A 26,260-nucleotide genomic window follows, 5' to 3' on the forward strand; every position below is an offset into this window, starting at 1 on the left:
GAATAACTTTCATTTCACTGTCTACCTATATAACCGTTTATGGGACAACTCATCGTTACTTCCTCTGCAAGGTTTTTCCTGGCCCCACCCTGTATTCACCTGGCACAGTGCACTATACAGTAAAGTCTTATCTCTGTACGGGGGTTGCGTTTTAACTCCCATGCACTGGACAAAAATTATGATCAGAATTACCTGTGCAGGGGGAGGGTATAGCTTAAGTGGTAGAGTGCATGGATTAGCATACCCAAGGTCCTGGGTTCAATCCCCAGTACCTCCTCCAAAAATAAGTAAATAAATAAACCTAATTACCTCCACCCCCCCGAATAATTTTAAAAAAGAATATTTTAAAAAAAGAATTACCTGTGTAAATAAGTTTACACTGTATAGCACAGGGAACTATAGTTAATATCTTGTAGTAACCTATAATGAAAAAGAACTATGAAAACAAATATATGTAAGTATATGTTTGACTGAACTATTATGCTGTACACCAAAAAATGACACAACATGGTAAACTGACTATACTTTAATTAAAAAAAATTTCTTTTAATTTTTTAAAATAAATAAAACTAACAAAAAATTTACCTGTGGAAATCCCTTAGGAAGATGCTACTTGGGAGACTGCTGTATTGTCTCCTCTTGAACAGCACAGCCAGTTTTCCTCCCCTATGGCCATAAATTGCTGTTTATTTGCACACCAAATAAAATATTTCATTTAGGTTTCAGTTACAAAGTGTTTCATTGACTGTAATCATATTTATGGTGCAAAAATGCACACACAGCATAAGGGTTGTGCCATCTGAGACCCACTGAGAGGACCATCTACTACCATCTCCCCAGCAGGCCATCTTTCTCATGGCGGGGGGCAACCATTGAGTGGAATGGCAGGTAGGTGCCTCCTCCCTTCTTCCTTCCCTGCTAACCTGGGATTCAGACGAGGAGAATTCACCTAAGTTCAGATGATATGACCCTTGCTGTGTATTACAATTTTTAATTATCCACCTGTTCTTTTTTTTTTTTTCTTTTTTTTCTTACTAAAATCCTTATCAGTGTGATTTTTTTGGGCGGGGGAGGTGATTAGGTTTACTTATTTATTTATTTTAATGGGGGAACTGGGGCTTGAACCCAGGACCTGGATGCACATTAAGCATGCGCTCTACCAATTGAGCTACACCCTCCCCCCTACAATTTTTATAATTCCTTGTTCTGAAATTACCTGTCCAACCTGTGCTCCTGAAGCACTCAGGACAGATTCCCAAGGATTATTATACTGTTTTCTTAGCAAAACAAAAACAAAACAAAAGAAACCCACAATACTTTCTTAGCACAGTAAGAATTCGTAAAAGTCCAATAATATTAAACAATGTCCTTTATGGCCAGCCTCACCCTTTCCTACTAAATAATTTAATGCAGGGAGACTTTAGACCACCTTTAGGTCAGAGACCAGCCCACGGGCTAGCCTACCTCCCCAGGACAGTCCACTGCACCTCCCTTAATAGCACTTTATTGCTGCTTTTATTGTGTCTAATGCAACCTCTGCAGCACGGAGTTCAAGACCACGTCTGCAACCACTCACCCTTCTTTTCCCACTCCCATGGGCTCCTTTTCTATGTGGCTGTTTCTGGTCTCCAGCCTGCCAAGTGGGCATCACAGTCTCAGACATTTTTAACTACCACCATCCTCTACATGACCCCACCACAGACACAAGTGGAAGCTGGGCCCTGTTGAATAGAGAGCCAGTCCTGGCCAAGCAATTTCAATATAGTTCTCTACCTTTATTGATATACCACTGCACACATGAGTGGGGGGAAAGTGCTTTTCTGGAAAAGATTGGAGTCCATCACAGTTCAGATGTAGATGTAAACCCTGATGTAGGCAAGGGGCTCTGGCAGTCCGAGCAGCTGCAGTAGGGCTCAGAGGAGCAGTCCCTCTTCGTGGCAGGTTTTTGGGAAATGATCATTCCCTCCAGGTCCTTCACTTTGTTTTCCACCGTCTGAAGTTTTTTCAGAATTTTCTCTTGCAGACCCAAGGATAGGAAGATATTTTTGTCTTGAACTGGGAAACCGGTCCCTTCTGGGTTGACCAGCAAAGCCTGAAAAAATTCTGAGCCCTGCTTGTAAAGTCTGTAGAGTGTGATTGCAAACAACGCTATTTTCTAAAATAAAACAACAGAAGTTGAACGTTACTTGTTTATTCATGTGACGTGACACAGCTTACTGTAGGTGCAAAACGAAACCCTAACAGTAACAATAATCCCTCATTCCTATGCCAAGCCTTGTGTTTAACAAAGCATCTTCACACCTATTTTCTTTTGATCTTCACCACAAAATGGAGTGGTAGGCAGGTCAGGATTATTTGCATTTAATTAATAAACTATAATAATAGACATCGTTTGCTGAAAGTTTGCCACGTGCAAAGCACTGTGCTAGGAATTTCCTTGCTTATGCATGACCTATTTATGTAGGAACAAACAGAACTGGATAACCATTTAGATACCTTCCAGTTTGGACTCTGTCATTGTCCAAGGTCATATACTTGGAAATGGCAGAGCCAGGACTGGAATCCAGGAATTCTGACTTCCATGTATATTCTCTCAGGACACAGCAGTCTGAAAAACTAGGCATGGAAAAAAAATGTTTTTAATGTGCTATGAGAGATTCCTGCCAGGATCAGGATAAGAAAAAACTTAAAAACAATCATCTTTTTCCTTATAATAAGTACTACTATTATGTATTGAGTTTGTACATGCAGTATCTCCTCTGCTCTTCACAAAAACCCCGAGGGAAGCACTATTAGCAAACCCATTTTACAGATAAGGAAACTGGGGCTGAGAAGCTAAGTGATGGCGCTCCAGTCACACAGCAAGTGGTGAAACCAAGAAGCCCAGTAGTGTGACTCCAGAGCCTATTAACCACTCTGTTATACTACCTCTTTTTCTTGGCTGAGATGTCCGGAGGGCTGCGAATTCATCTTTCTGACTGAGTTACACAAACATTAACCAAACAAGAGCAGAGCCCAGAATTATAGCTAAGAGTTTGGTGTTTTGCCTTATACTCTTAGCTAATTGAAATGCATATATGTGAATATGTTGACACACAGATCCGTTAGGGATTTAGTTCAGCTGGACTATATTAAGTGAGATTTTTGGAGAAGAATTTAATTTGGAATCCTAAAAATTAGGTTCCAGTCTGTTTTGCTGGCTTTGACAAGCTATGTCAACTTGAGTCAGTGGTAACTGAGCTCCCTCACCTACAAAATGGAGACGATAATCCCTGCCCTGCCTACCATACAGGGTTTTGAAAGGTTAAGCGAATGCAGGTGACTGATTTCTCAACAGTAGTGACATATGAAAATAAGTGAATGCTACAGAATGATCCAGTATTAACTCCCCGCAGCATTTACCAAGTAAGCCAGGCATTCTTTAAGAAAGCCCTCTTGAAATCCTGCCTCCTTATATTTAGGCTGAACCTCAATGTGCCTCAGTTTCCTTGTTTATCATATGAAAATAACCTCTACCCATTTCATGGACTTGTTGGGACTCTCAAAGCATTTTAACCATGTTGTAAATAGAGCTGTTATTATTGGTGATTAAACAGAAGTATGTAAAATCCTAAATATTTCTCATAATCCCAGGCAATTATATTCCTATCCCCCCCAAACTCCTGTATATTCATGGAGCCCTATTTTGTTAAAGCAAGGAAATAATGAAAACATTACGATGACTAAATAAATATACGTGTCTCCTCATTAGTTACAGAGCAATGGCACAGTAAGAACAGGAAGGCAAAACCCAAGATCCCACTTATATGTGTGGTGCCTGTTCTATAAAAAGTACCCCACACGGTGTCTGGCACATAGTCAGACACTCAAAGATGAATACATGATCAAATAAATTTAGGGGTAAGGCTGCCTTCTCAGGTTATGAACTTCTTTGATCTATTTTATTATAAGACAAGCCAAAGATCCTTGCAAGAAAGAGCATTTTCATACCAAAATCCTAACTGGTGGAACTTTTTAAGGATAACCTAATTTCAACCAACTTCAGAGACAAGGGTTCACTCTTGCTCATCTGCATGATCTTAAAACTGGGTGGCAGCAATATAGGAGAGAATTAATCAAATTTCAGTTTATGAACTATTTAAATTTTTCCATAACAAAGGAGTATAACCTGAATTGACTGAACACTTCGTTTCCATAAGGCATATATTCCTATTCCCAACAAAATCAAAAAGGAAATCCCTAGGACAACTTGCACAGCTGGAGCAAGATTATCCAGTAGCCCCAGATTTGTTTGCTGAGGCGCACTAGTCTCTCCCAGAAGAATTGCTTGTAGATAATTCCATATCGAGCTCAGAGAGAGAGAATCTATGATGATGTTCCAGATAGAGGATGAAAATAAAGATGACATTTTTAATAAAATAGCAGCTCTGGGAACTACATGTGCAGAGGCGTCAGGAAGCCAGATATGAGTTAGGGAGGGTGGTCTGGGAGTGTAGGTGTTCTGGAGCCATTGTGAGCTGTGCTTTGTGACGTCACTGTGCCAAAGGCCAGCTTGCTTCCCACTTACTCACTGACTCTTCTCACTCAAAACCTGCCAGACCCTGGCCTGGGTTTTCAGTTCCGTCATACTGCTCTCTCTGACCTTTGGCAAGTCCTAGCTTTAGCACAGCCCTGGCCAACAGAACTTTCTGCAATAATGGAAATGTTCTGTATCTGCTCTGTCCAACACGGTAGCCACTTGTCACTTGCAATGTGGCTGAGGAACTGAATTTTACATTTTATTTTATTTTAATTAAACATGTGGCTACTGGCTACCCTCTTGGACAGTGTATAGAATGTTTCCAACAATCCATGGAATGGACAGCAATTACTTTCACACTTCAACAGAGAAAACTGAGGTTAAGTGGAGATACGAGAAGATAGGATTTAAAGAGGGCTTCCCCAAAGAGTGAATAGTTTACTTGGTAAATGTGGAGGGAGGTTATCACTGGATCATTTTGTAGCATTCTCTTTTTCATAACGTCACTATTGTTTAGAAGTTGTGATCTTTGGAAAGCTTTTGACATATTTGAGCCTCATTTTGCTCATCTGTTTACAGATGGGGATTCCACCTCCTTCACAAGATTTATATGAGGAACAAAAGATATAATTTCCTAAGTGCTTTGTAAACAGTAGCTTGCTGTGCCATAGCCTATGTGACATGTTATCAAACCCATTATTTGCTGACTGGTACCTGCTGACTAGTCAGCAAAGAGGTATGAAAATATAAAATGTATGGTCTGTTCCCCAAAAAGGTAGTTCACACACAAGAGTATAATATAAATTGTGAGATCAGTTACAAAGACAGTAAGAATCCAAAAGAAGGTTTGCACTGTGAGGAGGGGAGGGGCATAGTAAGGAAGGAGATAAAGGGTCAATTATGACAAATAATTTTTAGAAAAATATTGTCTAATGCTGTTTTGATTTGTTCATCTGATTGACTGAAAGAAAGAACATGAATAGGGAAGCCTGGTGGAGAAGGAATAACTGTTTTGTTCTTGCAGGGAGGGAAGGTATGGCAGGTGGCTTGAGGTGTCCGGGACACATCAAAAAATGGAGTCAAGAATGCTGTTGGGGATTTAGTACCATGTCAGGGCGAAATGACCTGCTGATTTAGGAGTGACTACTATTGATGTTAAGTCCATAACTGCTAGTGACTGATCACAACCAGAATCTTTTCTAGAAAGGATGAAATTTACTCAGGTAAGACTTGGGATTTTACTATAACAAGTTGAACATAGGTTAGAAACCATTAAAGCATGATAGCCGGAAACCTTTTGGAGAAAAATCTGGTTGTGACAACTAAATCATTACGCAAGACTTCCTGCATTAGATTAAATTCGCCTGTTACACGGAGCCTGCTACTTTACTTTCAAATCACTTCACACAATTAAGGTTATTTGTGCAATTTTTGGTTTAATATGTCTTCCCTGACTATTGTAAACTCAAGGAAGACAGGGACCATATCCATTTTACTGACGACTGTATCCCTGGTGCTTGGCACATAGTGGGAATTAGAATATTTTTAAGTAAATAAAATTTCCCTAGAAGGTTTCCAAATACCTTTAAAACCTAAACTGTTCAATCAAGTGCCTACTACCATATTTACATACTTGTTTCTATAGAAGTTTACAGAATAGCTGTTAAGAGGAGAGGCCTTTGAGAGTCTAATGGATCTGGGTTCAAATTTTGGCGGGACTATTCACTAACTCTGTTACCTTGGGCAAGTTACTTCACTGGTTGAGAGTCATCCCTACCTTGTAGAGCTACTGTAATGAGAATTCAATAATTTATGTACAAGTATAGAAATAAGGACAACTATTATTTATAGCGACGTTTATGACCAAATGCAAAGTATTGTAAATCTCAATAGGACAAGGTCCCTCAAAGAGAATCTAGTCCAAAAGACCCATTTATTGTTTGACTGTACTCTTGGACACCTGAATACCTCCAACGATGAAGAATTTATCACTATGGAAGTTACAGCTCACCTTTAGATAAGTGTCATCCATCCATCCATCCCTTCCTCCCTCCCTCCCTCCTTTTCCACATTATGCCCTATTAGGACTTTTTGATTTACACACACTGCAACTTCTGATTTAAGCAATGCCTGCTTTCAAACCTTTAATAGGTTGTTCATTGTCTTGCAAACAAAATCCAAAATCTGGAACAGGGTAACAAGGCACGACCATACCTGGCTCCTGCTTACCGATCCAATCTTCTCCCCATCCCTTTTCCATTTATTCTCTCAACCCTAGCTTTCCTAGACTCGTCAGGTCACTAACACACCAAGCTGCAGCACCACAATGTCTGAGCGCATAATTGGATTATCCTAACTCCTGTTGTTTCTTCAGGTTTTAAACACTGCTTCCTTAAGGAAGCTTTTCCCTGTCCTCTATTTTGATTCTTTCACAGTAAGGGCTTCTTTTGTAGCACTTTTACTTAACTATTTGTAGTGTTTTGCTTAACATCTATCTTCCTGACAAGACTCTAATCTCCATGATGCAGGAAATTTACCATGTCATGTTCAGCACTCCTCCCCTCTTTGGCAGAAGGTTATGTGTTTAGTAAATATTTGGCTATGGCTTTCCTGTGCCTCTTGTCTTCTCTGTTCCAGGCTAAACCTGCCAAATACAGGTTGGCAGGTTTTTAAATTTCCTGACCATCCTGGTTACCTTCCTAAGTGGTTCAGGCCTTCAAATACAGTCTGTCACAGAATATATTTCTGCAAGTGTACATCAAGCAGGCCACAGCAGGGTGGGCCACTCCTTCCAGACTCGGCTTTACCTAACAGGAGGCTGTGCCCCTGCATCAGCAGTATAAAGCCACGAGGCATCAGTCTACCATGGGGGTGAAGAGGGGATTGAGCAACTTTTCTGACTTTTGTTAAGTTTCTTTCAGAAAGCAAGACTGACTTTTTCATAGGTCACATGTTATTCATAGAAACAATATGCACCAGTTTCCCACCTCTTTCTCAAACGAGGAAATGTCAACACTGAACGTATGACTGGATTTGGATCTGCATGACCTACGCTTCAAACTTTATTTCCCACTGTTCACTTTCATGAAAAATACACTCAACTTAATTATAAAACTGTGGTATTTTTGGTACTTTAAATACCACCTGCAACTTTCCATCTTCCTTCCTCCACATTAAGTTCCCCTCCCTGATATTTTTCCAGTCAGAAGAGACTGGAAACTGGGCCCCATCGCTACCTAGCATTTATCACCTAAGCACGACACTTCTTCCCTCTCTTAAGTTTTTATCTGTCAAATAACAAAACTAACAGTACCGACTTGCTGGTGTTATGAAAATTCAACACGACAATTTTATGTAAAGTGCTTAAACACAAGTGTAATTATCCTGAATTCTTGTAGCACTTCTCACTTTGTATTCCAAGAACTTTTCTGTGTCTGTGAATCATCTGGAGATCTTATTAAAATGCAGATTTTGGTCCAGAAGGTGGGGAGCGGGGCCTGACATTCTACAACTCTAACAAGCACCTAGGTGATGTCCATGCTGCTGGCCCATGGCGACACCTTAAAATGTTAAAGCCACCTCAGCCATCATATTAAAGCTCTATGATGGCAGATGCCTGAACAAATTTGCTGTTATTCTCACCTCCCAAAGCATCGGGGATTATCTTTAAATATGCATGTACTAAAGTATTTGGTTAATGACTGTCTTCCATTGACCATGTCCTTGGCAGTGCAGCTCAGAAGTAGGCAACCTGGGACTGAGAGGATAGGTTGGGGATGAAATCCCCAGGAAGGCTAACCAGAACCTTTCTTCTCCATCATTCCCCACCTTCTCTCTTTCACACATGTGCTCATGAACATGGGGAAACAGGAAGCAAGAGAATTCTGGGTAAAAGGCAAGAATGAAAGTGTCTGGCATTCTTGATTTCTACCTATCACTTTAGGTAAGGCACAAACTCAATGCTTCCAGGTCTGTGTCAGGGTTTGGGGACAAGTCCCAAAGAGACATCAAGTAAAAATCGTACTAGAATCTTTGAAAATAACACCTTGACCTTCTCAAATATCACATAATCACACATGCTGTTTTTAAAATAAAACCTTGTCTTCAATAGAAAAATGATCATAGGATCATCAAAGCAAACTTTCAATCAGGTTCTGAAAATTAGGGTTTGGTTCCACTGCAAATGAACTCACTTGATCCAGGGAGTAGGAGTAAGGGGTGGTTGAATGGATATAGCTGAGTGTTAAACAAATTAGCAGCTTTCTCTTGGTCTGGTCTAAAAATTGCTACTACGAGGAATTTAAAAAATGAAGTCACTGGTTGTTTCTCATGCTTAGATCACAGAAAGGAGTATTTCAAGATGATCACCCACACCTCACTTCGTAAGTGAGGAAACTTAAGCCCACAGAAGTTAGCTCAAAATCCCACGGAGTCAGTAGTCACCTCAGCCTCCACGATGGTCCACTGTTTCTGCCACTTTTTCTTTCAACAGATTCTTATTTGAGACTCTGTTACCTACTGGGATCTGAGCCCAGTAACGATTTGGGCTTGGTGGGTGCTTTAGACTCTTAGGGTGAGGAGGTGGCAGAATAAAATTCCTGAAGAGCTGTCAAAACAAGGTTTAAAGATTTGAGAAAAGGTCTTAAAATCCTAACCAAAGGCATAAGAAAGGGATGCTAGGAGTGTTTGAGTCATTTCATTGCTAACTAATGGAAGTGGCTGAAAACTTCACAAGCAACCAAGAACAAAGCCACTATATTTAAAAAAACACACTGCTTTCCCTGTCATTAGACATGGATGTCCTGCAGTCCCCTCAAACTTAACACATCCAAGGACCAACTCACCTTGGCTTTCCACCCTCTTCCCCAAAACCCATTTCTTCCTTTTGAATTCTCATCTGAACTGGTTGCATCACTACTGAACCTTAAGTTTTCCTCAAAACATTTTTTTCACTCTCCAATGCCCAATAATCCTAATTTCTCAATTTCACCTATCTTCCCTCTGCTGCAGTTGTCATTACAGACTCTCACCAAGTTTGCCTCAGTTACTTCAACAACCTTATTATCTACTGCTTCCATTCTCAGCCCCTCAAATTACACTCATTTCAAGTGATCTACAGATTATTAATATGAATGTTTTGTTTAAAATCCTCCAAAGGCTCTCAACTGCCTACAGGCTCAATCCAAAGTCCTCAGCGTCCTCAGTGCTCCCCATTTACTGCCAGCCTATCAAATTACTTGTAGTTCCCCTAAATTTGCTATGCCCTTCACATCATGGTTGACATACCCTCTCTCTTCTACCTGCAACTCCTGGACGTCCTCCTCTGGGAGCTAGCTTTATTCTCAGAGCTAATTACTCTATCTCAGAGTTTTCTTTCCACAAAAACTTCAGTCATTCAAAAAGAAGCTTTGATCTGAATGGTTTGGTTAATAAGAAGCAAAAACAAACAAACAAACAAAAAAAAACTACTGGGGTAAAACATAAGTGCACATTCCAGAAAATACAAGTGCAATTCCAGTTTATGTGTGGCATGAAAACTCATTATGAGTAAACAAGAAATGGGTGAAAAATTGTAATTTATTGAAACTCAACTCAAAAAATATAAGATGCTGTAGTGTACAATATATTACACAAAGCACCCTCAGGTGCACATTCAAGTCAAGTAAGAACTCCATATCCCTTTCCCTAGCCCTCCCACCCTGGGATCTTAGTATTGGTTCCATATACAATCATGCACACGTAATCTGAAAAAGGAAGCCCCGATATATTTTGATGTATTAATTAGCACCAAACAAGAGTACAGTTCCATTTTTTTAATAAACAAAAAAACCCAATCAATAAACCAACTGGAGAGCTAATGGACTCAGCCAATACTGCTGACATAGATATTATACATTCATGTAAATACACAGCCTATTCTACCCTAAACAACAGTGTGGCTGGTTCTCAGCCTTTGTTCGAGTTGGCAATTGTCCCCATGTTGCAGTGTTGGAGCCAGTCTGTTGTTTCTAAAACAAAATCGCTATTTAGGAACTTCCTACACAAAGCTCATCTGTCTTTTTTGTTGGAAACAAGTCTAAAATTGGTGTGGAAAACTTAGATCTTTCAAGGACAACCACTGGCCGAAGATAATGAAGCTGTTTTAAGGCAAGTTCTCCACAGTCTGTTAATGCTTTGTCCAATACGACCCTCAGGTTTTCCAAGGAAGGAACTGTTGCTGTCTCAGCTACTATTAAAGGTGGGATTGCTGTCAGGTTCTCATGAATTGCAGAGTCACTGGAAGAATGAGGTATGTCAACTTCAGGGTTATTGTCATTTACTGTATTATTTGCCATAACACTCCCTGTTAAGTCATTACTGGGTTGTGAAGAATTACTTAATGTTAAGTGCTCTGAAGGTTCCCAGTCATCAAAGTCATCATCTTTCTCTTCACTTTCCTGAATAAATTTCAGAAATGAAGATTCGAATCCCATAGGTTTGTAAGTCTTCAAATCAAATGACCGGGGCTGTGGATGCTTCCTAAAATTTTCTTTTGGGACATGGGTTGAAATTTTTACAGTGTTTTCTTGCCCTGAACTTTGCTGCCCAGTTTCTGGGTCTTTGATCCTTGGTAAAGGCAGCTGGAAACTTGTGAAGTAAGTCCCACTTTCAGTCCCACTGGGATTAGGTATGGAATTTTCTATTTTACAAGGAGGCGGCTGAACTATATTACATTGTTCCAAAGTGGTTTCTGAACTATGGTTGCATTTCAAAGTTCCTCTGTAGAGCAGAGTATTTGCATCAAAAACTGGGTTGCTTTCTGTACATCCTTTCTGACCTCCATCCCTTTCACCTGGATGAAGGGAATCAGCGGTCTGGACCGGTATGTTACTGTCACCTGGGGAATGGCTGTGCTTTGTGAGCTCTGATTCACAGCTTCTATCTTCTTCTTTCTTTATACAGGGCTCTGCTTCAGAAGGGGGCTCCTCCTTAATTTTGGTACCGTACTTAACACAAACGACAAGATTTTCCATCTGTTGTTCTAAGTAGGCACTACTCATCTGATGGGTACGTTTGTAATGCCTCACTATGCTGCTCTCCAACTTCACCACAGATAAGCATCCTTGGACCATGCAGGGGTATTGTGTGTGCTCAGAATGCTCCACACACATATGGAGAGCTTCAGCTCTTGTTTTAAAACTAATTGGAGCTTTCTTTTCTTTAATTAAGCCACACTTCTTAGCCTTAGCATTAAATGATCTCCTGGTAGTCTGATGTTCATGCCCCTGAGTGTGAGCTGTTTGACACACCTTTTCACTCCTTAGTAGCCTTTCATTTGCCACTTTCTGGCTTCTAAACAGATCATCGTAATAGTCCTTATGTCGGTAATATACATGTTGAGAATAATTACTTCGATGGGTGAAAATCTGGCCACAGCCATTAAGATCACAATGAATTTCATAATCTGAATGTATTTCTCCTTCAATATTATGCTGTTCCATCAAGTGGTGCTTCAACTTGCTGAACGTATAAAAAACAGCAGGGCACTGAGGCTGGTTACAGGAAAACCTGGCCACTGATTCAGCTTCAGAAAGCACTTTAGGCTCTTCAATGTGGTCTAAGTTGTGAGAGTCACTACAGTGCTTGGCAAGAGCTTTGGAACACAGGAAGCGTTTGTTACATTCCTTATATTTGCAAGCAAATATCTTTTTACATTTGACAAGTTCCCTTTTGGTTCTTGCTTTGTCTTTCTCTAAACATAACTGCTCTTTGTTGTACTGATGTACAGTTCTGTAATGGCGAATCAGGCCTTTTAGATTGGTGAAGGAGGAGTTGCAAGTTTTATGGATACAATGGAATGGTTTGTGGTATTTATTCAAAATATAGCAAAGATTTCCTTTAGCAACAGTTCTCCTGCTACCCCTCCCCTCTCTTCCTTCTCCTTCTTCTCTATGGCTACCTACTGGTGATGAAATATCAGATGTTTTACTCTCCGTTTCTTCACAAGATGACTCCAGATCTGTTTCTGAACTGCATTCGTCTTTTTTAGAATGACAGTGTGGCTTCTCAGAGTTACTGTTGGGGTCACCTCCAAGTTCTGCAGAACAGTCACCTTTCAACCTGTCTACTGAGCATGGGCCTTCGTGATCACATTTTTCATTATCTAACAGTTTTTGAGTTACTCTATCACTGCCAATCTGATGTTTATTTTTATAATGAATCCTAAGGTGTGTTTTTCTTGTAAATGACCTCTGGCAGATATGACACTGGAACGGGGAATATCGATGTTGAAACATGGTTAACTGAAGGACTTTTTCTTTTGAATAATTATGTTTTTTAAGGTAATGCATTAACAAAGCCTCTCTGGTCACAAATTCATATTTGCATCCTTGAAGCTCACAGAAAAAAGGCTTAGCTGCCAACTGCGCAAGGTACTGACTTGGCATATTTTCATCTTGATTCTGAAAATTAAGGTCTGAGATAGGTGACACCCCTTGAAGAGACTTAGCACCACTGGATGGGTACCCCTGCAATGACCCTGAGAAAGATCCATGTGTTATTGAGTTTTTCAAGCTTAAATGTTTCAAGCGTAACAGAAGTTCCAACATGGTATCCTCTGTACATGGCCTTTTAGAAGCACAAATGGAGGCTTCGGAGGAATAACCTTGATGCTCTCGTTTACATTTAGTATGAATATTGTGATCTAGACCTTCATCTGGGGAGTCACTGTTTGTATCTGAGCTGGGTTTTGGTTCTGCATCAAACTTTTCAGTTGTTTGATTATGTTCATTACCCAAACAGGGAAACAGATCTTTTGTCTTTATCTTTTTGGGTTTGAAATAGTACGGATGAACCTTCCTTAGATGCTTCTGCATCCCTTTTGCGTTTTTGTACGTGGAACCACAGCCATCGAAACCACACGTAAACTTAGTCCCATCAAAACACACTGCCACGTTGGAACATTTTTCTTTTAAACTGGAGGGCACAAAGACTTTCTCATGAGATAATAATATATCTTGCATGGTTTCAGAGTGATCCAGTGTGTCAATTAACTCTTCATTCATGGACGCTGAAGAGCTATGACTTAACTGATCACTAGAATTACTGTCGCTGTTTTCTTTCAGATTTTCTGCAGTTTCTATTTGAGAACTAGCTGATCCTGAACAGAAAAGAAGATCCTCTGGTAAATGTGATTTATCCGTTTGGTCAAGTAGGTGGGGCTGATCAGCACAATCTTGCTTTTCACCTGCTGCAGGCTCCTCAAGTTTCACTGATTTCTTCACGTCCCCATTTGAACTTGCAACATTATGCATGGAGAGGTGATTCTGGTATTCAATTTTGGAATAGTAGAACTTCTTACAGCCAACAAAGTTGCATGTGTAAGATGCATCCCTAAAGTGTTGTGCTTCATGGTGGTAAAGCTGTCCCAAGTCACTGAAAACAATATTGCAGCCATTTAATTCACATTTGTAACGCAGATCATCATGTTTCTGTTTGTGGTTAAGCAGTTCATTCACTGATCCAAACCTAGCATAGCAATCTATAGAGACACACATATAAGGCTGAGGACCACAATGTACTTGTTCATGCTCTCGCAGGTGAAAAGCGGACATGAAATGTCGTCGACAATAAGTACACTTCTCTCTTCTATTTTTCATATCCAAGTAGTGCTTGGCATTTTCATCATTATTTTGGTGTTCAGCTTTAAGATGCACACTTAAGTATTTAAACTGCTTAAACACACGGGAACAGTCTGTGCCAGGACATGGGTACAAATCTCGGTCTTGCAGGTGGCAGTCTTCTAATTTGCTGAATGTGACATATTCATGAGACTCTCCTTTGGCTTGTTCATTCAATGACTGACTCTGCTCCAGGGTTGCAGAAGGGCTCTTGGGACAAATTCCCTTTTGAGAACCTTTCAACAGCAATTTCTTTCTAGAGCGGTCCCTTCTGCTTGGTGGCATTTTCACATGTTCCATCACATGAGGAACAAATATTTCTTTTCTCTTGAACTTTTTAATACAAACTGGACAAGTGTAAATTCCATCTTCCATATGCATCTTAGAATGGTGAAGAATTCTGGCCTCTATACATTCCCGCTTACATAACAAACAGAAAAATTTATACTGAAGCCACCTCTGGTATCTTTCAGAAGAACCAATGGGTTTTTTGTCTCTTTTCTCCTTATGCTGATCTGTCAGATCTCTTCTTCTATATTGTTTATCTTCTTTACCTTCCTCATAGTCACTGAGAAACGACTCCAAAACATCTGTGTCGTTGATAGACATTTCATAGCCACTTAGATCATCATCAGAATCTGAGGCTTCTTGTCCCAGAAGTTGGTGGCAGTGTCGCTTTAAAGTTTTCCAGTCCCAAAATTCAGGATCAAAAGGCCAGTGGGCTTTTAAAGCTAATAAAAGCTCACATCGGAGAGAATTTGGAACTGGTGCATTTTCTTCATCAAATTTTTGATCTGGTTGTGAATACAGTTCTTCCAACATATTAAATCCATCCAAACTGGGCTCAATTAAGAATTCTGTGAGTTGACAGGCACGTCTAACTTCTAAATCTTCAGGTAAAAGACAAGCAATTGTTTTACAAACTGATGCCTTCATTTCTTCATCCTCACTTGATCTGAGTTGAAGAGCTCTGACACACAGTAAAATTGACACCCCGAGTCCAGCATCTTGTGCCTGTAAGAAAAATAGGGAAGAAAAGTTTTTTCCCCATTATGGAAACATTACATAACTATCACCGTTAAGGTACGCATGCACACGCACACACACACACAATCTTAAAACATTTAAAGTTCTTAAATTTTATCTTGTATTTTCCTTCCTGCAAGTTACATTTAGAAGATCCTTCTTGTCCCAACATGCAAACGACTGGATTAGATGCCACAACCGTGAACAACAATGTACATCTACAGAGCATCCAATTTTACAGGCACTGCATATTAAAGCAGTCTCTAACCCTCAAGGAATTTACCTATGTGCCAAATGTATAAATAATAAAGGCACAAGAATTCAAAGGAACTCAGGATAAATAAGCTCACTAAAGGATTGAAAAAAGAATTGTCTCAAGCTGGGTAGGAAGGACAGGGCTTAAATAAATGGGTGCAAGAGGACGCACATGTATAAAAACGAGTCTAACGTTGAATTCAATTTGAAAACCTAATGTGTCACGAACAATTGGGTGTTTTCAAAAGCTCAAGGATAAAATAAATTATTCTTTCATCCCTCCTAAAAGAATTAATACTTTATAGTTACAGGTGTACTGAGCTTCCCATGTTCAAACGGAAAGAAAATTTCTCTACAGCAGCAGGTTCTCAGAAACTAGTCAAAAATCAGAAAAAAGATCTAATCATGTGATAAAAGACGAGGGCGTACAAGATGATTCTTCCATGTGAAAGGCTGAGAGGGTGTGTGAAAATAATACGAACAAAGAAAAGCAGGATCATATGGCAGAGTGGCTTAAAATGCAGTACTTAAGAGCACAGAATTTTGAGTAAGACTTTGACTGCCTTGGAATCCCAGCTTCACAATGGTGTCAAGTTCTTATCTCTTCTATTCTCGTCTGTAAAATGGTAATAGTAGTGGCAGTACTAGATTTTCCTCCTAATGTTCTGAAAATGAAATAAGGTGGCATAAACTGATTACTACATTGTAGTAATCGGTATTCAAACACAATACCATGTAAAATACCTGAGGATAAATTCCACTGTTCAAACCAGTAATCAGTTTGCTAAGCAATTATTCTGTTAGGCACAGTTATAAATGCTGAGAACACAAAGAAATAACTGCTATCAATTTACAGAACCCTTACTACATCCTGGGCACTATTCTAAATAAACTTTGCATACATTATCTTCATGTTACAGATGAAGACACCAAGGCTCAGAAAGTTAGCTGCCCAATGTCTCCAGCTAGGGAGCAGAGCAGCAAGTATTTAAACTTAAAGCAATCTTTTTCCAGCACCTGAGTCTTAATCACTTTACAGTCTATACTGACTTCAAAGTTTAACTGACTTGGCTATATCCCACGTACCCTTAATACAATATGCCAAGCCACTTCTTCAGTTTTCTGATTTAAAACCTATCAAATTATTCATATCTGTCAGTTTCTTCAAAATTCAGCTCCACATTCCATGTCCTAATCCTAATTTATTCACCACTCCTTTAACAAGTAACTTCTTGGTATCTGTTCAGAATGTATAATGGTATTTCTAGTGGTTTGGTGGTTTTTTTTGAAAGTGTTCTTAGTGATTTAACAAATTTTATCATTTCAACCAGATTAGGCTGTTTAAGAAAGAATGAACACTCTCTGCTGTTTATCTCACAGAGTCTTCCAAAAAGGGTTACGTAATACATTGTCAAGAACCTATGAATTATTTTAAAACTTAACCAGACTTTCTCCAAGTCCTCTGCACTCTGACTTACAAATGATAACCTTATATCACATTATGCAATCTGTCAAGATACCCATGATCTATATCCTAACACATTCTAATTTTCAGCTTCTTTATTACTAAAGAGAAGGGCTTAAACTAGACAAAGAAATGTTTTGCAAAATAGTACTACTGTATGTTCCACCAAAAAGGGCCCTATGGCCAAATAAACTGGATCCAAGATTATTCCTCTTTTCATACCTTCCACTCCACATATACCCACATCTACATTCATTTTGTGACACCATTTTTAAAGTCTTGAGAGAGACCCTGGATTCTCTAGTCATCTCTTCCACTATGACATTCTCAAGTCACAGTATCAAAGTTTAACAGTTCTGAGCACATTTAACTGATGACCTGGTGTAAGCTCTCTATTTATAGAAAACCAAAGCCCAGAAAATAAAGATGTACTATTACAAGGCCCTCTCCATTATATACTACTGCCTTCTGTGAGAGACCCAAAGCCCACAAAAGCTTTCCAGCATCTTTAATCTTTTTGATCCCAAGGGCTATGTGACTGGTTGCTGGTTGTGCCAGGATCCTTTCACCTCTTCTTTTACAAAAATAGAACACCTGGTTTCATCTGGTTACAATGTCACTGGAATAATACATCTCCTAGCCTGCTCTGCAGCTAGGTGTGGTGCTGTGTGTGTGTGCGTGTGTTTTGAAGGAGTGGAGGAAAAGGTGTGTCATAGTGTGGTTTGCCCCTCACCTCTCTTCTTGCTATCTGGAATGGAGAGTATATTACATTATAGCTGGGATTGGAATAGTTAGGTCTTGGAACATGAGATGGATGCTATGTGTTAACAGCAAACAAAAGGAACCTAGGTTTCTGATATGTGGAGCCACTAAAGCAACCCTGGCCTTTCCCTGGATTATCTACCTGTACAAGAGAGGGAGAGATATCTATCTTCTTTACATCACTACCACTGTGGGATTATCTACCATTCACACCAGAACTAGATCCTAACTGATTTAGGTTAGATCACCTCTCTTTTAAAAAGCCAGAGGTGATATAAGTCTCTCAATTTGAAAGGGATTTCATACTTACTCCCTGTCCACCCCAGTCCTTATCTTTTCTACACTTCAGGACAAATATCATAAATAAGGATTATAGTGGAAAATATCCTAGACTGGGGTTAAGAAGAAATGGGTTCTCATTATACAGGTGAACAACAAATTTCTTGGTCTGTATCAGAAACCCACCTTCCCTCATCCTCTAGCAGTTCTCCCATTTTCTGTGGTTCCTCGTGGTAAGCAGAATTCTAAGATGACCACATTTTTGTATAATCTCCTCACCTTGAATATAAGCGGAATCTGTAAATACGGTATCAGTCCCATGATTACATCATGTTATATGGCAAAAGGGACTTTGAAGACGTAATTAAGCCCCCAAATCTGTTATCTTAAGACAGGTGGATTACCTAGACCTGACCTAAACACTCGAGCCCTTTAAATCTAGTTGTAGAAGTCAGAGATGAAGGAAGTCATGTTCAAAGAATTCCTTGTGTCTCTGAGGGCTTGAAAATGAAGGCATGGGCGTGAGGGTGGCTTCTAGGAGCTGAAAATAGACTGTGGCTGACAGCCAGCAAGAAAATGAGGACTTTAGTCCTACAACTGAAAGGAACTGAATTCTGTCAACAATAAAAATGAGCTTAGAAGCGTTTTCCCCAGAGCCTCCAGATAAGAACTCAGCCTGGCTGACATGTCAATTTCAGTCCCGTGATAGTGAGCAGTGAACCGTGTCACACTGTGCTGAACTTCTGCCCTACAAAACTGTGAGCTAATAAATGATGTTGACTGAAATGCTAAGTTTGTGGTAATTTGTTACACAACAACAGAATACTAATACTTTCCCCTTAAAGATTAAGAAAACCCAAAACCCCAAAATCAAAACTTTATAAAAGAGACGGGAAGTATCAAAGATATAATTGCGCCTTGACATTAGTATAAACAATCTGTGGATGTTATGAAAGAAGTAACCCATAAAGTATAGCCATAAACCGACACAGACATGGGAGTATCACGATCTCAGTCTCGGGCAGATAAACCAGAGCATACATTGTAAGACTCACCCCAAGTCTCTAGGCTGGCAGTCTTAGCATACTTTTACAGGGCTGAACTTAAGAAACAAGTTCATGGCACTTCATTTTCTTTTAGGAAACATTTACTCCTTAAAATTATCTAACTTGTTTCTTAATTGCATGGAAGTTTATAATTTATATACAGTCTATTCTGGAACTGCTCTATTACTCCAAAACCTAGAGAATCTATCACTCCATCCTCAAGGAGCTGAAAAATAAAATTATACTTTCTCCATTTAAATTATTATGTTAATTTGCAAATAAACATGCCTGTATAAAACATAGAACACTGTTCCAGGAAAAGAAGATACAGGGTGGCTGAGGTGAAAATCAAGAAACATCACCTCTCCTTCCTCCTGTGGCCTGCCATGTCAAATCACTATTTTCCATGAAGAAAAATTGTGGATTCCTAGGAAGTAAATCTGCAGAAACAGATATGTCCAGTTCCATAATCTTATTAAACCCCATTATTTTTCATTTTCCCTTATCTGAAAGGAATTGCCTGAGAAGTTATCTCTCAACTCATTTCTTCCCTCAAGGACAATCAGCATAAAAAGCATAAATTACTCACTTCAGTTTGTATAACTCTAATCAGGCAAAATAAATGCTGCTGTGTTTTAGCTATGACACCAAACTGGCGACAGCGCTCCAAAAAAGTGTCTACAGAAGGGTCGATTCTTCTTTGCAGTTTACTCCAAAAGAGAGTCAATTCCCTATAAAAAGAAAGAGTACGGTAAAATGTTTAAAGCAACTGGGATTTGCTACTTACTTTCCCACCCCATTTTTTTTGGTTTGTGAAAACACGTTGATAGTAGAGTAAACAAAAACTAGAAGGAAAAACTGTCTATATCCCCTGTTGCTTCCTCCCAAACTGGTAAAATTGTTAAGAAGGCTCCTTGAATATTACCCTACTTCTTTTTTCTTTCTGTCTGGAGAAAAATAAAAACAACAAAAGATTACTTCCTTTACGCTGACATTTTTGAAGACTTATTTAGATCCCATCTTATTCCAAAAGGTTTTACCCTTTACACTGGTAGTGAACTGACAGAATTAAACCCTAGCCTAGTGGGCAGGGATCGTCAGACATCACTACACTGCCAACAGAGTGTATACAACTAACAAATGTTCTAACGGTATACTTCTCTACGTTAATCCCGTGGGCCCTTTCCGTCTCTAAAATGGCTAAAGTACAAGAATCCCACAAGTCTTCATTATGCAAACAAAGAAAAGCTTGAAAATAATAAGCTAAATAAAAGTGCTGAATGGGTTAAGAGAAAACTCTCAAGGAAAAGCACTAGCAACTAAAAAAGTGCCCAGGATAGAAATGCTAATGTCAATATGAAACGTGAATGTCAAGAAAAGTTAGCAAAATGGAAGAGAATGTTACCACTAAAAAATGTGGCTTTTCTCTGTACAACCTCAATGAATACTGTGTACTTGTTAAATGACTTCCATAAAAAAAAATTACATTATTTTCTCAAGCCAGTTTTAGAACACTAATATCCTATTTTTGCTATTAACACAGACTATTCTGCGAAGCTGGGTACAAATTCAAATCTTAAGAAATGAATATACCTCTTTTTATAATAGATTTGAAAATAAATATATTTAATAGAACTTATTTTCTTATACTTTTAAGGAGGTAACTGGGATTCTCATCTGGTAAAATTCTTACATTAATATAAAACCTGCTTCTAAGATTGAAATGAATATATGTCTCAAAAGACATGATTAAAGCTTATAATATTTAATGATGGCAAATTTGAGCTGTAACAAATACAACTAACTTAAAATGCTGTTAAATATTTGTCTTTGGTTACTAGTGTTGCTTTCCTAACCAGAAGAAGTAAAAATTGAGATAGACCAGCTTTGAAAATAGCTACCAGACAGGCAAGTAATTGGGATGACTGCTCATTTTTAAATTCAGAAAACTGCTGCATTTCACATGTAAGCATCTTACTAATAAAACTTTAAAGAATAATGCAAAATTCTGAATAACAAAGGAAATGGATAATTACATACGGTCAGAGATAAAAGGGAGGAGTATCTATCAAAATACACATATGTGAAATCTATGCTATTTGAAAAGAACAAAATTATCCAAGCTAGCAAAACCTGATTACAAAGATAAAAGGGTAAAGGATATCCACTATCTAAAACTCATCAACTAGCTGGAAGTGTAAAGTTAGGCAATCTGATAAAGTGATGAAAGGCAGGTTGAGAATTAAGGAGTCTCAAATAATTAAAAAAAAAAAATCACAATGTCTAGGGCTTCACGTATTCCAAATTAAATATTTCAAGCTCTAGTTATGTTAACTCCAAGTAACCATGATTAAACAGGGGCATTTTATCATGTACTGTGTAATCTGTACACATATTTGCAGTTAAAATTCAACAATTTAAAACTACTATTACCTACCCCAACATAAAAACACACCTGAAACCACGACAACCAGTAGATTACTTGTGAGAATGCCAAGATGTCACTTTAATCATCCATTCAAATCTGCACAACAGAACAATGAAACCACCAACAGCAACTTACAGCCTGCTGGACCATATAAGCACTAGGACAATACTACCGCAATGACTACAATGATCTTTTTTTTTTTTAAATGGACAACCATTAAAGAATATATTGAAAATGATTCCACTGTATGGATGCTTCCAATGTTCAGATGATTTATTATACCCTCAAATTAGCCCACTGTCTACCTCAAGACAACAAAATGTATACAAACTCAGAAAAACTGGAAAGGAAATACAGTTCTATTAATAGCAGGAAACATATTTTAGTGGAGATCTAGCTCCCAAGCAAGAAATTTAAACTATACTGTGTTTCTGCAAAGCAGGAGGCCCACAATGTCACACTGTGATCTAGAATTCAGGCATTTTAGAAATGGGACAAAGAGCACTTTTTGGATTTAAGGAATGACCATCCCTTAAAGAAAGTCCATGCAAATATTGATTTTCATGACCTCTTTTTCCCTCCCTACAAAATTCAGTTAAACACTGGATCTGGTTTTTGCCAGGTGCTGGGGACTCAAATGTAAATTAGACAACCGGGCAACACTGGTATATCTCACAGTCTAGTTGAGAGAAAACAGACACGAAAATATATCTAAAGAAACACAAATACACAACATACAAGATTTAAACTCAGAGAGATTACAGAAAGCAAAGGTCAACCCATCAAATACACATTGAAAGCTTAGTGTGAAGGTTTAAAGTTCAACTGTATAATTTTATTTTTAACATAGCAGCAGTAATTACGCATCTGTATGTACACTGTCCCATTCAAAATGGTTATCTTTCTCACTTGCATGGTTACTCTAATTATGTTACCATTGCTAGGCATCTTGAGGGAACTCGTTCCTCCAGCACCTCTTTGACTTTTACAAACAGCCCAAAATCTTTAGGGGTCAAGTTTAATGAATAAGCTAAGTGATATGCCTTTTGAGATCAATAATATGATGACTGCTATAAAATAGTAAGATATAGTTTACTGTAATTTGAAAATGTCTCTGAAGGAAATTTCTCTTTTAGGTGATAAGTATATAATTTACCTTTCAGATATCTTCAATAGTGACTAAATTCAAGAACGACACTTAATAAATTCCAATATATGTATTTAAAAGTAACTGACAGCTTTTATTATCATATTGCAACTTTACTGTCATATTTTTATAACTGTCATATCAAAAATACCACTTAATAAGTTTTTTTCCTTTTCTAGACAAAAAATCCATGTAGCCCACTATCCTCAACACAGGAAATCTCCAGTACAACAAAAGAATCTATTGTATTAGAACAGAATTACTGAGATTCATTTTCCTTAGTAAAGTTCACTGTTTTATGCTATGGCTATTCTATCTCCAATATCCCACTACAAAAAAAAAAAAAAAAAAAAAAGCCTTTGGGAAATAATAGAAGAGCAAAAAAAACAAAAAACAAAACAAAAAAAAGTTTTCAAATTCTAAAATTTTATACTCTATTTCTCTTTGAATTGCAAGTGTGAAGTGATTAAAGATTTTCTTTCCTTTCCTTTACTCATTATAGCTCCTCAGGAGGCCAACAAGAGGGAAATCCCTGTTAATCCCTTCCTGCTGCAGGGGAACAGCATTAATCCTAGAGCCACTAAAAAAAGGGAAGCTGTACCAAGCATATTAAAAGAACTGCGTGACTATAGTTTTAAAAAACACTTTGTAATCTGTAACATCTCATATATGATTTCAGGTATTCTTTGCACTAAAAACCTAGCTATAACTAGCAGATATTTTTTCATTATAGGCAAAGAAAACTGTAAAAAGAAAGTGGAGTTGTTCCACAAGTATATACATCTGCTTTACTGAAGCTAAAACCTTTAATCTCTAATGCATGAAAAATGAATTCTTCTACTTGATTTAGTGATCAAAAACATCACTGCTCTGCTAAAACTCTTTTTACTTATATTACCCTTTTTTCCCCCCTAACAAAATGTCCACAATGATTATTACAAAACATATTTAAGTTCCTATCCTACTATCTCCTTTCTCACAGGAGATGGAACTCTAGCACAGAGGACTTGGTGATAGAAGGCTGCAATTCTGAATTCTGGCCCTGTGCCAAGAAAACAACTGTATAGAAGAAAACAGCAATGAATTAGGAGTCAAAAACCCTGGGCTTTACTCTCAGCTCTATCACTCTAGCTTGAGACCTCAGGCAATCAAAAGACTTCAATCTCTCTCATCCTCCACTGCCTCATCTGTATGCACAATGATTATTACAAGGACTGGATGAGATAACTTACGGAACAAAATAATATTTCTACAAAAAAAAGTAAATGAAAAGAAATACAGTAACATAAAAACGCAAACTTTACAAATACATACAGATGCTCCAGAGGGAGATCAATAAGGGCTGAAGCATACGAAAGGCTTCACTAGGTTTTCCTATAAATAAAATGCTCATTGCTCATTTCCAACTTCAAGCCACCCTCAGGTTCTGAAATACTCAAAGGTCCTCTAATCAAGATTATGCAAATCCAACCCATTCTTTAAATTAAAGCTCAAATACTATGTCCTCTCTGATATCTTTCTTAGCATTAATCCATACCACTAATCTGATACTTATTGACAGTGTCATGCATTTTAGAGGTTTCCTGTGTACCAGGTTTGTCCCTCTGGCCTAAATAGCTTCAATACAGGCAGAATGAAAGAACCATACATTACACTTACTATTTCCTTTTTAGCAACTAAGTACTCTGTGGGCAAACAGGATATAAACTGAATTAAAATCAAATAATGCAATTCTGCTAAACAGTATCAAAGTTGCAAAAAAGATTACTATTCAAATGGATTTCCTTCTCTACTGGAAGTTTAACCTAGAAACCTAGATAATTAGTGAGTTCCAAACAAGAGGAGGAAAGTGACTATCAGAAGATATGAAAAATGTAAAGGAAAACAAACTAACACCAATTTGGTTCATACTGCCATAATTTTATCTTCAAAGAATACATATATATTAAAGCTAACAGACAACACTCTATGGAATAATCAAGAGGAGCTCAAGCTTTTTGTTCTTTATTTTTGGACTCTTCTGGAAAAGATTAAACCAGTAATATTTTAAATTACATAGTTTAGCTTATAAACAAGATTTAATTCTCATGTCATCCTTTAATCTGCTTAGACTTAAAGTTTTAAACAAACCAGTGTTTTATGTAAATCCTAAATGCTGTATAAAATGTACTAACAAATAAAGGGAATAAAAACTAAATATACTTACCAAGAACAATATACACTTGCAGTTTGGAGCTGCTGGGTAAGGTAAGTCGTACAAAGAACAAAGGCTGTGTTATCCTGACCCTCGGATTCCAGATTACATATGATGTCTAGTACTTCTTTGCAGTCGACCTTTGCAATCTATCAAAAATAAGATGACTAAGTCAAAAAGTAAATGGTGGCTTTTCTGTAAACTTTGTTATATAACATGAAGCTTCTTTATAACGTTTTCTATCCTTGATAGCTGATGAAGCAATAATTAGAGGGATTTAAACTTTCTTCTATCAACTAATATGGCTGAGTCTTCTGGAATGACTATTTCATATAACAAAATATTAAACCCAACACAGATAAAAACATTTTCTACAGTTAAAAAAAATTACTCATGAACACTATTACTCTATAAACAAATCAAATGTCACATAACTTCAGGCTATATTCACCTGAGATACTCTCATCTTTTTTCTTTCTTTTTCAATTTTATTCAAGCCACTCTAGTTACAGATAGAAAAATACAAAGCTTACCCTTACTCCCAGTAGGGCTAAAGGCCAGTTGAGAAACTGTTATAAACATAAATGCTATATTAATATATTTTCTCATATAATTAAGGAAAAAATCTTCTGAATAACTGACTTTTTCAAACTACTAAAACACTTTCAGAAATGTATCTTTTCCATTTATACTATTTATAGGAATCAGGGGGAAAAAAATCTCTGGGCAAATTAGAATTTTCTGTGGCTCTTTTTGTATACTAGCAAAATAAGACTTTTAAAGACCATTTCTCACTCTCTGTTATCACTTTCCTGTCTTAATAAACAGAATATGAAGAACATAATCTTGTTTCATGGGTGTGTCATCATTATAAATGTCAATTACACTAGACACCAAATATACAAAATAATAAGTTAGGTGTGTATTAGGGCAAAGTTTAGCTTATTTCTTCTAGAGTGCTATGCAGTTCCAATAGGTAGTTCAAAGTCTCTAATTTTAGTCATACCCTCAGGTAGGCATAACAAGGCTTCTTTCACAGCTTAGTTCAAGTACCATTTGTTCATGGAATCCTTCCCTAACTTCTAAGACCACGTTAGAATCCCCAGCAAAAACTCTCCTCTCAAATTCCTCCTTTACAGCATTTATCAAAATTGTAATTCAATCAGTCGAACAACTTATGAGCATGTCTTCTCTGCTAGAATATAAAATCCATGAAGTCAGGGGCTACACACATCTTGTTCAAAACTCAGCACTTATCACAGTGTCTGGAACACAGAAGACAGTAAATACATGCTGATGAATGGAATCAATGAATCAAGTTTAATCAGGGTAAAAAGTTTATGTTTACAAACGGAATCTTATTTAATTCTGTGTTTTCTAATCTTTACAAAGATAAAGTAATGACATAATAGGCAGTGTAGTGCAGTGGTTAAAAGCAATTTTTCTAGAACCAGACTGTGTATATCCTCTTCAGCTCTAT

At 37.9% G+C, this 26,260-nt stretch overlaps 2 protein-coding genes across 3 annotated transcripts in view; both read right to left on the reverse strand.

Moving 5' to 3' along the window:
- Window positions 1-1,562: 1,562 nt before the first annotated feature.
- On the reverse strand, window positions 1,563-9,969 carry TMCO2 (transmembrane and coiled-coil domains 2). Of its 2 annotated transcripts, none has more exons than XM_010996947.3 (2): window positions 4,169-5,105; window positions 1,563-2,155 (listed from the first exon to the last, which is right to left on the reverse strand). In XM_010996947.3, exons 1-2 carry the CDS (start codon window positions 4,406-4,408, stop codon window positions 1,841-1,843), a joined length of 555 nt encoding a protein of 184 aa, XP_010995249.1. In that variant the 5' UTR covers window positions 4,409-5,105; the 3' UTR covers window positions 1,563-1,840. The 2 variants fall into 2 exon arrangements, 1 of the variants encoding a protein (XP_010995249.1); XR_010383879.1 differs by lacking the exon at window positions 4,169-5,105 and adding an exon at window positions 8,963-9,969 and having other exon boundaries at window positions 2,027-2,155.
- A 348-nt stretch (window positions 9,970-10,317) lies between these two features.
- RLF (RLF zinc finger) overlaps window positions 10,318-26,260 on the reverse strand; it is a 71,375-nt gene continuing 55,432 nt past the window's right edge. Inside the window, exons 6-8 of the mRNA XM_010996946.3 lie at window positions 24,793-24,929; window positions 19,601-19,742; window positions 10,318-15,192 (exon numbers count right to left, since the gene is read on the reverse strand). Coding sequence (XP_010995248.2) covers window positions 10,546-15,192; window positions 19,601-19,742; window positions 24,793-24,929 — 4,926 coding nt within the window. The 3' untranslated portion in view covers window positions 10,318-10,545. The remainder of the gene's footprint in view (window positions 15,193-19,600; window positions 19,743-24,792; window positions 24,930-26,260) is intronic.

Source organism: Camelus dromedarius, chromosome 14 (genome assembly GCF_036321535.1).
Source record: "Camelus dromedarius isolate mCamDro1 chromosome 14, mCamDro1.pat, whole genome shotgun sequence".
Lineage (NCBI taxonomy): Eukaryota > Metazoa > Chordata > Mammalia > Artiodactyla > Camelidae > Camelus > Camelus dromedarius.

Bases quoted from the DNA above. Each gene is read 5' to 3' on its own strand.
- TMCO2 (XM_010996947.3), bottom strand. From the start codon at position 4,408: ATGTCATCTTTATTTTCATCCTCTATCTGGAACATCATCATAGATTCT. The intron at 2,156-4,168 runs GTTATACTCCTT...GTTTTATTTTAG, and splicing joins GAAGTGTTCAGTCAATTCAG to AAAATAGCGTTGTTTGCAAT.